The sequence below is a fragment of the Oxyura jamaicensis genome, chromosome 6 (genome assembly GCF_011077185.1).
Source record: "Oxyura jamaicensis isolate SHBP4307 breed ruddy duck chromosome 6, BPBGC_Ojam_1.0, whole genome shotgun sequence".
Classification (NCBI taxonomy): domain Eukaryota; kingdom Metazoa; phylum Chordata; class Aves; order Anseriformes; family Anatidae; genus Oxyura; species Oxyura jamaicensis.
The window spans coordinates 4,357,969-4,375,843 of NC_048898.1; the positions used below are offsets into that span (position 1 = coordinate 4,357,969).

General features: G+C 37.9%; 2 protein-coding genes across 12 annotated transcripts in view; one reads left to right on the forward strand and one right to left on the reverse strand.

Annotated features, from left to right (window-relative positions):
• LRRTM3 (leucine rich repeat transmembrane neuronal 3) overlaps positions 1-7,147 on the reverse strand; it is an 85,130-nt gene extending 77,983 nt beyond the window's left edge. For 2 of the 3 annotated variants that reach the window (XM_035330613.1, XM_035330615.1), the window contains exon 1: positions 4,753-6,595. In XM_035330613.1, coding sequence (XP_035186504.1) covers positions 4,753-6,333 — 1,581 coding nt within the window. In that variant the 5' untranslated portion in view covers positions 6,334-6,595. The other variant, XM_035330614.1, reaches the window with a different exon arrangement.
• The window catches only part of CTNNA3 (catenin alpha 3), a 457,011-nt gene that overhangs the window by 202,141 nt on the left and 236,995 nt on the right, over positions 1-17,875 (forward strand). The window contains exon 8 of one of the 9 annotated variants that reach the window (XM_035330608.1): positions 8,764-8,901. The exons of the other annotated variants lie outside the window; for them this stretch is intronic. Within the exon in view, the coding sequence (XP_035186499.1) occupies positions 8,764-8,886 (123 nt within the window). The 3' untranslated portion in view covers positions 8,887-8,901. Of the gene's footprint in view, positions 1-8,763; positions 8,902-17,875 lie in introns of those variants that run through there. 9 annotated transcript variants of the gene reach the window in all.

Genomic DNA, 17,875 nt, shown 5'->3' on the forward strand with positions numbered 1-17,875 from the left:
GCTAGCATTCATCTGCTCTTATTTTCCCTGTCATTCACTACATTCAGGTTATGACTCCCATACATAGAGATGAAATTAAAATACAATTGAATATTTAATATGCTGAAAGGATTAGCTGCTGCTATCTCATTATACAGAAGAATGCAAAGTAAGAAGGCAAACACATCTGTATGCAAGAGATACCTGTGATTAAGCTAACTACCCACTGGATGTCACTATTGTTCCACAGAAATTTATCTAAGAGAATATTTATCTAGAGTTGAGTGGCTGACTGCAAAGACCTTCAGCTTGCAGTAAACTGAGAATTTCTAATTGTGTTTGCAGGAATATTGTACATTTATGTTCATTTTTGCAATTGAATTTTATGTCAAGGTTTGCTAGTTCATAAAAAAAAAAAAAAAAAAAGCCAAACACTAAGCCATGATGACTGTGTAAGTGCAGATAGTGAGTAATGAAAACCTACCAGCCAGTAGAGATGCTTGCATTCATTATATTCAAGCCACTTGCTCTCATTATTATTCTCCTACTCTGCAATTGCTGGAGGTAATCTCAACACAGTGAATGAACATTACCAGTCTGCTTGAATTTGCCTAGTACATTAGTTATTTTCTTTTCCAAAAATGTGCATTCTGTGTCGTTTAGTATCCTGAAATATCACTAGTATATTTTAAGAGCTAGTGAATAGCATCTCAGGCTTTTAATTGAGAAGCAAAGTAGTCCACTGGCTAGGAGGATATCTTTGGGGAAGGAGACTGGATTATCTTCCAAGTACTCAATAGGTGTGTGATCTTGAGCAAATTACCCAAAATGTCTCTCGTTGTTTCCTTTGCAATCTTTTCCCTGTCTTCTCAATATCCCTTGTATAAACATTTAGCATAAGAGATTGTTGCAAGGTGCATATGGAACGGCTAGCAGAGGATGTCCTGACATCTTATCAGATTGTTGGGGTGGTATCATAAAATGAAACAACCTTGTTTGGTGATTCCACCCGACATTTGTCTTGTCACTGTTTAAACAACTATTGACTGCTTTACCAATAAAAATGAAAAGGGTACTGCATTTTGTCTGTGGCTTGAAATACCTTGTTCTTCAAATGGTAGCCCCAGAACACAAAATATGGATCTGGAAAAGGAATAGAAGGTTTGTTTGTTTGTTTGTTTGTTTTAAATCAACAGTTTAAAAAAAAAAAAAAAAAAAAAAAAAAAAAAAAAAAAAAAAAAAGCTTATCTTCTAAATACATTCTTGCTCTCCTAAACTTGGAATATATGGACAGTATCAGGTCCATTAAAGGACAGGCGAGTTACGAGAAGCATTCAGTCACATCTCCTTCCTCAAGTTGGTACCTGAAATACTTGAAGAAGTAGAGCTTTACAAGCCATCATAGCTTTTGCACATCCTCTGAGGATTGCTTGGCATCAACCTGTTAGGGCTTAAACAGTTCTGTGAGAGAATGGCATCAAAATATCCCCAAACCAAGATGGAGTGGGACACTAGGTACCTGCTATCCAAACTGGAGAGAAGCAAATGAGAAATTTCTTCTCTGGAATCACTTTACCACTTCATTTGTATTCAGGAAGAGGGCAGCCTTTCACAGGGACTGGAAGTTGCTCAGCTGAGGTTGTTTCCTACAAGATGATTGTAATTTGTGATTCTGGTGGCCTAGCCACTCAAAACAAGTCACTCTATAGTGTTTAGTATGATGGCAGTGAGGTTAAGGTTAGTTTAGCTGTGTTGTCTTTGTGCAGATTAAAGCCTGTGTTTTGTAGTATGTTTTAACATGTTATGAAGCTGGTTAAAAATGTTTTTTAAGCCATAGCCACTAGAGTGGGATTTAAGAACTCAGTTCTCAGGCCTCAGGCTGTGCAAGAAGGTCCAATCAGTTATACTGGGCATTTTATTTTGTGTAATAAGACAGCAGTTTCATTATCAATGGCAATAACAGCAATTACATGTTCATCTGTGTTTGGTATATAGTTGGAAGTACATGAAAAGTGAAGTCTGTCGTGTCTTGGGTGATAAATGACTTACTTGATCTGAGCATGTCTGTGCTGGAATATAAACATGCTGGATTTTCCTTGTTAGTCTTGTTATCCATCTATGATTTATGACATACTGGCTTTATTTGCTTTTTCACTCCCGTAGTTAACTATTTTTGAAGGGAGTTAGTGATAATTTTACAGGTATTAATTTCTGTAGGATTGATTTTTTCTGAGTATCTGAGTATTGAGATAGAACAAGGCATTAAAGAGACACAGAAGGGAGCATATCAAGTCAGACTCAGTTATTTACAACTCATTCACAATCACAATCCATTAAGAAGTTTTAGAAATGAATTGATTATTCTTAAATAACAGAATTTTTAAATTAATCATATGAAATCAGAATGTAGTTAGCACTCCCTGTGTAGTTCTGAAACTGTAGTTTTCAGAATGTAGTTAGCACTCCCCAAACAAAAGAATAGCAGGATTTTCTTTTACAAATACATATGTGTGTATGTATATATATATCTATATATATGCACACACATACATACATTCATATGTTGGGGGGCAATCTTTTTTTCTTTTTGGTAGTACCTGATATTAGTCATCATTGCAGACACTGAAGCCTATAGAAGTAAAGAGATGGTTCTTACCACTAAGTTTACAGCAAAGTGTAATCCTTCAGCACAGGGATAACCAAGACCTGCTGGTAGAAAACTGAATCCTGTAACAGCTAAGATAATTTAATTTATATTGACTTTTGGTAGCAACTTTTAAACTACAATTAAGCTTAAAAGTCATAGTGCTGCTCAGTGCTGCTAAAATGTCTTAAGCACTTCCATTATTAATAATTGGTGGGGATGCTATTTGTACTGAATAAAGTTGGGTCTCGGTGTTGCAGGATTCAGGGTAGTCTCAAGCTCCTACTCTTGGTTATTTTCTCACTTCAGTCCTTGAAAATGAGAATGGGTTCACTATATGGGGGAAAAAAAATATATATATATAAAAAAAAACACAACTAAAAACCCTTCAAGTACATTAATTCTTTTTAAGAGCTGCTTTATAGCTTTATTTTTATCATATCTAGCATATCTCAAGGTGATTGCCTGTGATTATTATTTTTCTAGTAAAAATGTAGGAGAACATCCTGCTAAGGTTTTGCTTTTTTTAGTCTGCTGCAATGAAACTGCTTTGTAGAAACACTCCCTCCCAAGTGATTGAAGACGTGCAGTTTACTAAGCCAAATCAAGTTACAAAATAGACATAATTACATTACTGACTCTACTTCTATATGGGTGCTGCTGAATTATTTCAAGAATGAAAAAAAAAAAATACACCTTCCTGTTCAAAAGATCATCAAAATATATAGGATGCATGATATTTTTTTCCAGATATGGGGGATGTTATATTCTAATGCAATAAACATGATTAGAAGACTTTGGGAGGGGGAAGGCAGGGAGTAGCCAGGTTCCAAATCTGAATTTTGTTCAGAACCACTGATGACTGACTTCACATTCAAAATGAATATCTGAATTCTTGTAATGTTATCAGGGTATTGCTAAGAGAGAAACATAATTTATTACTGATTCCTTTAAAGGTTTTTGGATGCAATCTTCTGAGATCAGTGAGCAACCAATTTTCTCTGAAAGCTCTTTTGCAGCTGTTGTGTTTCTAAAATGTACACTGTTTTCCTTTATACATAATGAAGCTTTATTTAGTTATTAGAGAGACAGTGTACAAAATGCAACACAAAACCCTAAAAGCCCAGCCCAACAAATAGAAAGAAATAGAAGAAAATGACAGATTTCATTGTTTCAAAAGCTACATTACTGTCTTTGACAGTCTTGAAAAGAGAATTTCTAATGAGCACTTGAACAAATGTGTGCAGGAAGTGGTCTTGCTTTTGCTACTGCACATTTGAGTTCCTCTAATTGCATCAATCAGGAATTTCTGCTCCTCATTTAATGAATGCCTTTTGACTACTTTCTGAAAGGCAACTGGATATAAGGGATAAACACTGGCACCTTTTGTATGAAGTCGCATAAACAGGTTACCGTTAGTAGTTATCAGCCTTAGCAAAACTGTTATAATGCAGTAGAGTAAAGCCCACATTTTTTTATTTCTATATTTTTATTAGGCTCAGGTTTCTCACTACTTTGCTTTTGGTGTGATAACTCAAGTCCTAAGACAGTGCTTTAGCTCATCCCTGGCTTTTTATTATATCTTGTGCTGGGCAGAAATCAGGCATTCTTTCAGAGCTGTTCCTGCACCATCTCTTGCCTCAGAGAAGTCAGAATTCCTATGATACTACAGTACCTGGGTCTTTAATTTGTTTTTGGTTCAAAAAGTGAGTTTCAGAGCATGGGCTAGGGTTAGTTTGGGGGAAGGGAGCTGGGTTTGATTTTTTTTTTGCTTCATTGTCATTTTTCTCCCTGAACAGAGGCACGCTCACTGCAGGTGCAGTGGATTAGTTATGAAAGAAGTTTTCTATTTAAAAACAAGCAAGACTTTAATGAAACCAGGAGAGGATTTGTACAATAGGTATTGTATTAAACCAGAGCTCAGGCTTCACATTGATTGCGGTATTTAAATTTCAATGAGTTGATTATGTATGAGAGTAAAATGACCAGTATTATGAATGTACAAAAAAGTGACATGGAAGAGCTGTGCCAGAAAATTGAGAAAAACGTTCCCTTTATAGTCCCTAGAGTTCAATAAAGCACCACTATTTCCCAGCTTTTAAAAGCTCTTTTATCACAATGGTTCATACCTCGCATTCCCTGGAGCCTGATTTGTTATACGTGCAGGGTCCTGCTCCATTCAGCAGCATCTCACTGGTTTCAGTGTTGGTAGGTTTGTAATCTACATAAAATTCCTGTGTGCTTGGAGTCATTTGCTTCAGTGACTGTCTTTTCTTTTTCCTGTGCCTTCGCATGAGAGAGCGCTGCTGCAGCTGCTTCATACTGGCTGGGTAACGCTTCCATGACACATATATTACCAGCAGGATCACAAGCACAGACAAGAAAAGGGCCACGCTCCCTGCAATGATTTTATGGAAGGAGATGTGTTCTGTGTCATGCTCAGGTTCAGAGCTTGATTCAGTGGCTCCAATAGTTGGGGGCAGGGTGGGCTTGCTGTCATGTTTAGGCCTGGTGAGTTTTGGTTTAAACGTTGGCTTTGGGAGAGCTCGCGCTAGTTCAAACCTTTCCGTGGTACTTTTTCCACAGATGCTGTAGTTTTTCACTGCATCGACAACATTCACCCCCTGCAGTTCTTTGGGGCTGGCACAAATAATTGTATTTTCCCTCAGCCCTTTAAAACTTTTAAGCCAGTTTACCAGAGAGCAAATGTTTCTGCTGCATTCCCATATATTCCCAGCAAGGCTGATGTCATTGAGGGATATCCAAGAGTCCAAAATTTCTTGACCAATAAATGTGAGCTTGTTTGAATCCAGGTTGAGGCGCTGTAAATTGGGCACACACTGAAAAACACTAGGTCCACTGAAAGCTTCTATTTCATTGCCAGATAAATCAAGTCTTTGTAATGAGCTCCAGGTCCAGGACATAGTTTGTCCTATCACACTGATTTTATTCCACTGTAAATAAAGGTTTTGAAGGCTGACTAGCCTTGGAAAAAGTGCCAGGTTGAGCTTAGAAAATTGATTGTGCTCCAGATGAAGCTCTTTCAGTCTGATCATGCCTGCAAAGACATTTCTTGCTAAACTTCGGATGCGATTATAACCCAGGTCCAACAGTTCAAGGTTCCTGCAATCTTGAAATATTCGAACAGGGATGGTTCTTAGGGAATTGGACCGCAAATGTAAACTCAGAAGCTTCCTTAAGCCCCTGAACTGTTCAGATCCCAGAGACTGCAGCTGATTGTATGACAGATCCAAATTCCGGAGATTTGTCACAGGTCTGAAGGTATTATTAAGAAAATAGGAGATTCTGTTGGAACTCAAGATCAACTCTTTTAGTCTGCGTATTCCATTGAAAGCATTTTCGTCAATATTGCTGATGTGGTTATGGTCTAAATAGAGCCAGGTGAGTTGATTAAGACCTTTAAATTGATTGTATTTTAGTTTTTGGAGGCTGTTATATCGAAGGGACAAACCTAAACAACCAGCAGATATACTTGAGGGAATCTCCTGCAATTTCTGAGATTCACAATATACCATTTTGCCTTCACACCTACAGCCCTTAGGGCATCCTCGTTCAGCAGAAGAAAGCATTGTCAGTAATACAGTAGGGGCTATTACCAGAGCTACAGCTGATCCGCTCAGTAGCCTAATTACATTGAAACCTGGAAATAAAAACAACTTAGAAAAGTTATCCCCCCACACATCAGTCATTTCTTTCAATCATGCTAAATCTTTATTTCAACAATCATTTAAAAATCCCTAGCTTGACTGAACTACTTTTCACATTGTTTTCTTTACTCAGATTTTCTTAAAGAATGCCTTAATAAATACTGAAAAACAGTTGGGTTAAAGGTGTAACCCCTAAGCAATTTAACTGTAATCACAAATCACATCAAGGTAAGTCTATGGTAAGTCTAGTAAAGCAGAGGCTATGCAGTGGCTATGAATTGTATATTAAAAAAATAACATGAAAAACATACCCATCCTTTGTGTTGTTCAAAGGTCGTCCTTAGGTCTTTTGTTTTTTGCTTAGTGTGCCACAAGCATGGCAGCCCCTGTCAGCTGCACTGTAGTGAGTCAGGGCTCGCTGACACCCAGGAAGAAAAATTGGACCCCTTGGGAGATGGACCGATTTTGGAACATTATTCTTTGCCAGCCATGCAGAACACTCCAAGAATAAATCAATCCCAACACAGCATTCGCAGCAAAATGTCAAATTCTTCCTAGGTAATAGGATCTTCATGGATATTACGTTTTTGCATCTTTATAGTTAGGAACCTGGCTTTTAAATTTTCTCTTTATAGGAAAGCATGTTACATTCCTCCAAGCACCGTTTAGCTATCTGAATTCACACATCTGTATTCCATAGCACAGCAGTTCCCCTACTTAGTACCCGATCCGGCTAGGAAGCTGCTTTGTAGCAAAGAAGGTGGAATAAGCCCGTGCAATGAACAAGCTCTGCTCACTTCTGCGTACTGTCATTCTGAAAGCTCCGTCTGACTGTTGCTTTGGTTTCAGTGAACGCAGTCTTATGTAAAGCTGCCCCCAGTGGTGAAGAATATTATGGGCATGTGCAGAAATGTCTTCCTTTTATCTTGCAAATGAGTAAGCTCTGCTGGGAAAAGAGTGATTGTTCTGAGTGACTAATAAGAGCAGACTGGTCAGCTTCAGTGTAAACTAGCGAGGTGTGCTGAAATATCCAAATCCTCTTAGTCTCTTTTGCTGCATGTGAAAGCTGTTTTGCATCTTTGAACTTAATAGCTCTGTATGCACTGCTGAGACTTTTGTCTGAAGGGCTAGCATGACATTTGTAGGACATAGATACAAATTTTCAGTCCTAAGGTGTTTTTTTTTTTTTTTCCTCTTTGCATTAGATATGCTCACATGACCTTTTTGCAATAACTTTTTTTTTTTTTTTTTTTTTTTTTTTTTAAGTATCAGTTCCTCAGTGTGTCTCTTACCAAGCATTTGAGTGGGAACACTATATTTTACAACATGAAAAATGTTTTGGAGCTGACATTTTGCCTTTTTACTTTTTTCTCTTCTGTTGAAAGGCATAACACCAGGAGGTTAGAAGAGACTATTGTGTTCATTTATTTCCCAACTTGCTGTCACTTTGTTCCACTACACTGAATGTTTCAGGCACAGGCTTCCATAATCCTTACAATATAGGGACTAAGCAGCTTTGTGTGGTACTTTAATTAGGTGAATTGTTTTTACTGTGACTTCTGTCATGAGCAGGATTTTATGTGAAGGTAAAATATACAGAGTTCTTTTAGATGTGTGACTCTGGATGGTTCTCAGATATCACAAAGAGCCTTTTTCTCTTTCCTGTTCTCTCTCCTTTTTCACTGTGTGCTGTAGAGGAAGGACACATCCTCTTAACTGGGCAGAGCAGCGTTAAGATGGCATTATAGTAAATGCACCCCACTAGCTGTCTTCCTTCACCAAGAAATATGTGATCAGAGATGATGGTGGGGAAGTGTAAACTCATGGCTCTGTGCAATGCAAGAACAGGCAGAAGCCTGAAGAGAAGTGTGCTGCTTGTTAGGAGATTACTACAGATTACACTCCCTCAAATGCAACCAGACACCTCTAATAAATGCTGTTCCTCTGTGAGGCAGGATCCTTACCCCTTAGAGTAACATGCTTTGGATTATACTGTATTATTCACTGCTGTGAGCATTGAAGAACATAAAATGAGGTGAAACCTGATTTTTTCCATGCTTTAAAATGCCATTGTTGCCCGGTACTTAATCTGTGAATGACTTCAGGTTTAGAGCAATCCCACTAGAATTAATGCACCTACCTATAGTGCCTAAATTAGGAGAACAGTCACCCCTGGCTAATAACTGTGAACACTTTTTATATCATGAGTCAAAAATACTTACCTGCATCAAGCCACATCATATGTAAATTCTGCCCTGTGGGTCAGGTTTGTGGGGATGGAAAGGGTTAATTCCTCCATTAATTTGTCACGCTCTCCCATTCTCAACTGCAGCATGTCTTTAGTTATTAAATCTGATCTGTAGGGTTGAGGAGCCAGAAACGAACTGCAGATTGCAGTGGGCACTGTGATTGTCTGGGGAGCTGTTCTGCTGACAGGAGTGTCACGTGCCTGTCCTGGTGTGCCTGTTACAGGTTTTCCATGACTGCCTTGGGGTCTCTGTGTACTCGATGGAGCAGGACAGGCATCTTTGGAAGACAGTTCAGACCTTCAGTAAGCCAATTTGTCTCCTGGAACTGCCAGTCTCCCCCTGTTGACAGTAGAGGATGCCTGTGACAAGTAAGCTCTGTATTGAAATGGCTCAGGGTCCTAAACTGGGTGAAGTTAAGTCTGAATCTTCACCTGGTTCAAATGCAGCACATAAAGCTTCAAACAACATCCAAATTCTTTCTCAAGAACAGTTGGTGCTATTTAGTTGGTGCTAGTATACTAACTCAGTCTGAGCTTTCTCCCCAAACTTTGCCAGTTCTCTGGCTTTTCCTATTCTGTCTTCCCTTCTTCCTCCACCTTTGTCATGAGGTTAACAAGTAATTTCACTGACACCATGAGTCAGCAGAACTTTGGTAGTTTTTCCAGGGTTTTAATAATTGTCAAGGTGGTGGACAAAATATGAGGGAACAGCCACTCTTTTACCATGAGTTATTTTCATTTTTCTGAAAGGGGTGAGACATCAAGAGATGAACAGAGAGAACATCAAATCTATATTAATGGATTGCCAAATTCAATTTTCTTTACTGAGATCCTTTTTGAATTACACAAGCAGGAAAAGTGCCAGTGTCTGATAAACAGTTTTTTAAAATTACATTTCTGTATCTTCATACAGCTCAATGGGTTCTTTTCAAATTGTGGAAATAAAGCTTCTCCCAGTATAAAACATTCCATACAAAATTTCAGCACAGTCTGATGGTCATATTATAAACTATGAAAAAGAGGGAATTAAGTTAAAGCTTGCATTTTAGATAAGAAGATACCTTTTGTAAGTGATTTAACCTTTGCCTTGTATCAAATACAGGTTATGTATCTTTGCAATCCCACTGCATTACCTATTAACTCATGCCACTAGGAAAAAAAAAACTCAAGGCCAAACTTGTTAACGTCTCTTATGGATAAGCTAGTTCTCATTAAAACCAATACCACAGCTCCTGAGTGCCTAAAATCCAGGAGTTTGTTAAAGGGTTGGTGTGAGTGTATTAGGTGCTGTAGTCCCAGTACCTTTTAAGCTCACCTCTCTGTGCCACTGCTGGGCGACCCTGCCTGCTGTCTTGGATAGCAGTTCCAAGTCAGAAACAGGAGGGAAAAGCTGCAAGTGCCAAGTCTCAGTGACATTATGCTGACTGAATATTAGTGCTCAGAAACAACGTTATTCCTTTTCTACTACCTATGAAGACAGCATTTTATACAATTCTGCAAAGACAATACTCTTAAGAGAAATATTTCATTTATTTGTGTACTCTCTTACGCAGTCTGTTCTGGGATTTCAACCTTAGACATAAACTGAGATGCCACATACCTTATTAGTTCTGAGCTGAGTACCTCCATCATCACTCTGATTTGTTTTTCTGGGCTTTCTCTGCAGGTAAAAATGACATACATCAGAAAATTAATTGACAAATGTGTTGCTACATGTCATACAGCTTATAGAGATGAAAAGCCAGTGTTGGGTGGAGCCTATGATTGTTTTCTTGATCAATGTGACAGACAAATTAAACTCAAAGATGTTTGAAAATGGTACACTATCCCAAGGTAGAGATTGCCCAGATTTTTCTTTTAATACTAAACTTTCAATGGGTTATCTCTCAGGATATCTCCGTGTGTGGATTTTCTCACTGCCAGATTTTGCAGTAATTTAATTTAATTTCGTGTTTGTTTTTGGTTTTGCTTATTTAGTTAAATTGAGTCTATTTTTTTTTTTTTTTCCATTCATTCTGGCTGTGGTCTCTGCCTAGCTGCAAGCTCCCTGCGGAAAGCTCATTACTCCCTAACCTGAACTGCAGCCAGAATAGCAAAACTTGAGTCAAAAGATCACATTCACTGTGAAGGCCAGTACCTCCACAGAGCTGGTTTGGAATTGAAACATTTTACAAAGGACAGGTGAAAGAGCAATTCTTGGATCCCTCAGGGTCATGAGGAAGCACCTGTAATATCTGTAATGTATGTCTGTCTGCTAAAGACATTTGAAAAGATGGGATGACATAATTACCAGGCTCCAGTAGAATGGGGACTGAGGGGTGCAGGGAAGAGAGGTAAAAGTTCCTGAAGCATAAGAAACCAGCAGCTACCTTCGGGTTAGTGGGATTCCATGTAAATCAGCAGTCAATGATTGTTTTGTCCCTTGCTTCTCATTGGCCTTCTTCAGGACCTTTCATGCTTACTCTTTAAAACACAGTTCTTGTGTAATGATGTCACAAAGTTTTTTGAAGAAATGTTTTTGTTTCTGTTACTCCCTTCAGAAAAGCATTCTGAAAAACAATATGATCCTTTGTAGCCACAGGACCTTATGTTTTTAATGTACAAACTTCAGAGTTTAGACTTCTGGTTACAGCATTTTTCTGTTCACACATAGAGCTTGTGGGTCTAGGAGTGCCTTTTTGTGTGTAATCACACGTCCCTTTTGAGAACTATAGTTAACAATTGCTGCACTGTGTTCTTTTTGGGTTTATGAAGTGGCAAAGTATGTCTTTCTCTCAACTTTATTTTACTATAGAGAAACCAGGAATCAGCTGGGTTAGCAATAGTAGCTTGTTCTAAATGGTACTGTGGTGTGCTATCACTGTATCATTAAGAGTAGATAAGTCTAATAAAATGTTTGCAATTTTTGAGCCAGTGATTAAATGAACCTGATGTTCTATGAGGGTCAGATTAGACCTAGAGGAGTATAACTCCCAGGGGAAATAACAGTGTGTGGGAAGACAGAGGGAAACTCAGAAGAATGCAGGATTTGCCAAAGGTGGACATAAGAAAAGGGAAGTGTGGGAAAGTGGGATTCAAGGAGCATGCAGTTATGGGAAACAAAGTATTCTGGAGAAACAGGGAAGAGGACTGAAAACAGGGAGGGTCTTATCCCAGCAGTTTGTCGGTACTGATGTAAAGGAGCATGGAGATAAATGAAAATATTCCTTTGCTGTCCTGCTAAGAACAACTAGATTTGCAAGGCTACCCTGGCCTCTGCAAGGGCTAAGGGATCCCATGTTACAAATCCTGTGATAAGCTGAAGGAAGATCTGAAGCTGATTAAGAGCCATGCCTCCTTTCTAGGAGTCAGTAACCTCTGTAACATCTGATTGCTTGTAGAGGACGTCAGGGACACATCTGTCAGTTTGTGTATACCCAGAGGATCTCCTCAGTGCCATGGTTCACAGGGCAACACAGGCTATCACTTTCCTCATGCATAGTTACACACTGTTGAATAATAAAGCTTTTCTAGCTGTACAATTTTGTTAGAATCTGTGCATTGTGGATAGATCAGAGGGGCCTCTAAGCTGTCCCAGGGTAAATTATACTGCATACAAGCTTTCCGCCTTTGCTCATGACATTCAGTGGCTAGATGTTTTGGATCCTGTCATAAATCCTCTGTCCTTAATGAGGCATTGGATACCCAGTTGTTGGCTGATTGAGTATTTGTCCTATGATTTTTGAAGCAGTTTGAAAGCATGCAGCCAGCCTTTCAGTCCCATCATCTTGAGGCACAAGTACATGAGATGCAAAGCTGTCATTTTGCTTCCTCTCTGAAACTGGTAGGTGGTGCTTCTGTTTCAGTGGATGTAGTATGTTATTCAGGCTTGTCCTCCAGCACTTTGGTGGAAGGGGAATATGAATGGAAGAAGCAGAAAGTGAATGATCATCACTGAAGAAAAAGAAATTACCTCCATCTTATGCATATTGCTAGCTTCAGCCTGCAAAGCATGAATGATAAAAGCACCGTTGAATGATAAACGTCCTGGAGATGTGCAAGTCCAAAATGAAAGACACTCTCAGTGGCCTCTGCTTGCAATTCTGCCTGTAGTCCTCTGTGAAGGTGCCAGGTAGGTTAAAATAAACCCAGGCACCTTACAAATGCTTCCCACTCTTTTCACTGGATACTGCTTGAAAAAATGTCTACTGTCTTATTGTCCAGGCATCACACACCTGAGTTATGTAGCCCAAAGTATTCAGAATGTCTTAGGTGTCACCATGAGCTATGCTTGCCTATGAGACACCATTTATTCTCCTAGGGATATGTGACTTCTACGTTGCTATAACAATTACTGCATATGCATCAGCAGCAGATATTGACCATGATAGATGGCAAAGGTAATGAATTTATTTTCTGAGGAGCCAAATTAACATGGGAATCTTGTAGGAAATCTCTGTTCATGAAGAACTCCAATAATGGTCAGGACGTGGAGCTGGAGGTATTGTGTAACTGAATTCAAGAAGATTTGCAGCCTGGTCCTAGCCATGTGACATCCTTAGAGAAGTTCTGTGCTGCCACATGAAGAGCAAGAGGGGATGAGGAGCAGCAAGTTTCAAAACATGTACCTTTGGGACCCAGGCTCTGTTTGATATCACAGACTGCTCCAGACTCTCATCAGCTGAAGAGTTTATGACTTTGCCTTGATAGTTGTGGTTGGAAAGGAGCAAAAGAGTGGAGTGTAGGTCTTTGGTGTCTGTCTTATTTTCTAGTATGGCCTAGACCTTTTCAGTCTTCAGTATTGACGTGTAGGCAGAAAACTCAGGACTAGCCTTTCCTCCTCTGCCTCCATGCATTTGTCCATAGCCTGTCTTCTTTAATTCCTACCCCATATATACTTCTCCGAGGAATGGGTATTTTTCAGTTGCTCAGCACAGAGCATATGCATGCAGTACACGTTCTCAGGAATTTTGGAATTTCAGATATGTTCCTTATTACACATTTACCTAGTTGATCTTTGGTACTCCAGATGAATCTGCCTTGGTATCTCACTGTATGGTGAAGCTTAGGAGTTAGTGATTCTGTCAGGTCCATGTGGGAGTATTTGTTGGCTGCTGTGGCTCCTTAACAGCTAGAATAAGGCAGCTGGCAAGAACGTTCATTATAGGAAAGCCGTGATGTCCACACCATATCAAAAGCCTTTAAAAAAACCTCATACCTTGCTTATAAAACTGCAGCTTAAACTCTAATTTTCCTTAGGCCTCAGTTTCTTCATTTCTGAAAGGGATAGTGACAGTTAATGATTCTGGAAGTTAATCAGCATAATAGATTAATAGATGACTTGCTTCACTTCCCTTTTTTTCCTTTTTTTTTTTTTTTTTTTTTTTTTTGGTTAAATCTGACACTAGTTATTTTCAAACGTACTTCTTTCCTGTCAATTAAGCTATCTGTTCCTTACTGGACTTCCATACTTAATCTATACCTATTGTCATTTTATTACTTGCTTTTGGATATGACTTATTTATGATACATTTTTGGGCTATAATGACTGGCAAAATTTAATGTTAGGACAGAATAGTCACTTAAATCTAGGAAAAGAGGCAGTTTCTTTTAATAAGCAAGATCATTCTAAGTCTATGGCTAATAAGGTTGTCAACTTCAGTTCACTATAGGACTTTTTTACATGTTAAAACTGTTCCATTTTGAAAACAATCTAAAAATCTGCTAAATAGTTTTAATTTTGCAAATAAAAATTGTGAAGGGTGGCTAACATATTTCAGTTGGTTGAAATGAAAGAAGTGTAAATACAACATTTCTTAGGACCAGTCTGAAATTAGTAGATAAGAATGAGTCTTACTAGGTAGAGCTACTTTCTAGTTTTTACTTGCTTCTCACTGCAAACAGTATACAGGCATACAAGCAGTTGGAGTGCAGAATACCTTGATTTCATTTGACCTGATGAAATACTCTAAAATAATCTCCAGTTTCTCTTTTCACTTGCTTATGGATGAAAATCTGTTCAGAGAAGCATTCTAGCTTACCCCTATGAGGACTTATGCTTGGACTCAAGCTTGGTATTCTGAGGTTGTGGTTTTCAAATCCAAAGATGGCCAGAATGATGTGTTACTATACAGTGTTAGGTACATTTTGAAGAGAAGACTAAACATGACAGTTGAGCAGATTTGCAACTGAAAGAGAAAAACATGAACAAAGTTAAGAAGCATATAATTATGTTCATTCACACTGTGACTAGCATAAAAATGATTTATTCCAAATGGTTACAGTTGCATGCTTAGTCACTTCCTTCCCTGGCTTCAGCCTAATTCTGTTTTCTGGCATTTTCCTGAAAAAGAAATATATTGTTCTGTCTCATCAAAAGTTGCAGATTTCTCTAGTCTCTAATAATTCAATCAAGTCTTAATTAAGCAAGCTACAACAGTTTTTAGATATTCCAACTGTGGTAGCTGGTGCTCCTGAGAAAGATCAAAAATCTCAATTACACTGAGAGTCTTGGTTAGTTAACTAGCCTCTAATCTGCTAGAAGATAATTAGAAATTAGTCATAGAGGTCACTTTTTTATGCATAGTAAGGATGGGCTAGAACTTTCTGATTAAAAAGCACAGAAGGTGAATTGTTGCAGGTATGTTTTGGCTACTTGTTCTATTCTGCATTTGCCATCCTTCTTATTCTTTTCCCAGTGGCATGTCTGGCAAATGGCTTTGATGAAACAGTATGCAATTTAAATGACTTATTAGCTTATCTTTTTAGGCCATGTCTACCTGACAAAATTGTCGTAAATTAAATGTGATTAAATCAAACAACCAACCTCTACCATATTTAAACAGTTTATAGAAGAGCAACAGGGTCCCATATAATTCATCAAAATGAAAATCTTGGTTATTATAGATTTTTTTTTTTTTTTCTGTGACAGTGTACTCCACTGTTTTATTAAAACTAACAGTGTCTTTTATCCAGTGGACAGGACAGCAAACAAATTACATAACCAAGTTGAAGGAACTCAAATATTATAGATGGTATTTTCCTACTGCATCACAATGTAAAGCAATAGATACATGATTGGCCAAAGTTTTGAAGGTTGCTGCTGACACAGGGAGGAAGAAAGGAAGTTGACACAAAGAGGAGAGTTAGTTTTCACCCTTTCTTTTCTTTCCTGCAACTGTAGTGAGATAGGCATGTTGTAGTTTTTGCACTTTGTAGCTTTTGCATTTTTATATCTTTCTATCCACTCTACTATGTCTCCTAAGTAGCTAAAAAGCTTAAGAAAAATACATTTCTCTCTAACAGGCTAGTTGCATACAGAAGAGGTTAGTAAGCAAAAAATGCTGACAGTTGGTAACCAAGTAGAAGTTCTAATTAGCCTACATAGTACGGAGACAGGAGAGCTGAATCTGAGTGAGTCACTGGCTCCATTTCTGCATCCCAGGTGGCCTTAAAGGGCAACAAGACTTGGGACAAAATACTGAAGGTGTAGAAACATGAGCTGAGATTCAAAATCAAGTATTTTGTCTTTAGAAACACAAGAAGCAGGAACATCTCCTTCCACTTGTTCTTTCAGGTTGCCTCTTCTGTCATAAATATATGGCAAAAATCTGCCCTCTATATAATACAAAAATCCTGATTTGCTGATTTGATCCTACAGCATATGTCTGTGTCATCATGAGTACTCCTGCTGCTGTGCTTTGAGCCCTTTCCCATATTTCTTTGTAAGACTAAGCTCGTGGGAAAGAAATGTACTTATTTATTTTCTGTCTTACCGAAAGGGACCCTAATCTTAAGATAACTATGTACCAACCTAATACACAGAACAATCATGAATTAAATGATATCAATATGCTTAGTCTGCATATAATTGATGGGAAGAGTAGAAAAGAAGAACCTTTCAGGGGAAGCTAAATATTCAGTTGATTTTTCTTGACTTCATCAAAATGCATTACTACAGCTGTATAGTTTTGTTTATACTATGATAATTGAACTCCACAATACAATCTCTGAGGGATCCCTTCTGAGGTGATGTGCCCTGGTGCTTTTTGCATGCATAGATAATTAACATTCGGTAGCAGAAGATAAAGGACAAATTCACATGTTTCAATGTAAAAGCCAGAAAGAAACTAATGGGTGTTAGGGGAAAAAATAAAAATAAAATGACCATGTTATTGAATAAGAACCGTCTCCTATGAAGATCTTTGCACTTCCATTTAAAATACCTAGCAGTTGCCACTCTGAGACAGAAAGCTGGAACATATCCAGTGCTCTTATCTGACATAACAATTTCAATGTTCTTCTCTATGTGATTTAAAGTCAAGTGGAAATATGCTGTTAGAATAGACTGATCCGTAAAGGAATAGAAAGAAGTCTTGAAGTTGCATCAGATCACCACTGTATCAAAGACTCTCTAAAAAGAAAAGTAGAAATGTCCTTGCATACATTTACTCCTTATATAAATAGCATGGCATGTGGAATTCTCTGTAAGATACTTGCTGATCAAAGGAATAACGTTTTCAAGAAGCTGATAATTCATATGTTCATTTAAAGTCTTCAACATTCTACGTTTTTGTATACACAGAAACATGAGAGAAATGTAAGAGTGAATATGCCAGGCTCTGCAACAGTTGACCTACAAGACTTGATTTTGCAAAGCTCCTTCATTATCATAAACACAAAGTCTTCTCCAAAGCCAGATTTAGAAAAGGTTTCCAGAAACAGTTACTACTCTGGATATTTGTATTTGTGCATGAATTCCACATCTGCATGTGAAGATTTTTGTACCCGTAGTGAGAAGAGTTTACTTGCATTGTGGGAATGAATGTAATACTGATAAACTTCTGACTTAGATCTATTTTAAAATGTTGTTGTAAATTAGATTGGGGACATTGAGAAAGAGCGAATTCCTGCTCTGGGTAGCACGTTTTTTTTTACAGTTAAATGTCTTAACTGACAACAGTATTAATTATCATACAGCGAATGTGGCTCATTTCCAGAATTTCACAGTGGAAGAGGTTTCTCCATTGGCATATTTCTCTATCTTTTTTTGAGTATTTAATCCCATATCATTTAATAAACTATTAAAACAAGAAGCATCCAAAAGATCAAGGAGAGGGGAGTTTTAAGTCTGGCAAAATTAGCCTCTTAAATGTTCAGCATATAATGTGATAGATAAACCAGATGAGCTTCCTTCTGTTGCTCTTTTGACAGCTACTGGAAATATCTGATGGCTATTATATGTCCTTTTATTTCAAAGTATTTATCTAGTGCATTTGTGTTCTTTGTTATGGTACCTTACTGACTTTATTTTTATTTTATTTTATTTTATTTTATTTTATTTTATTTTATTTTATT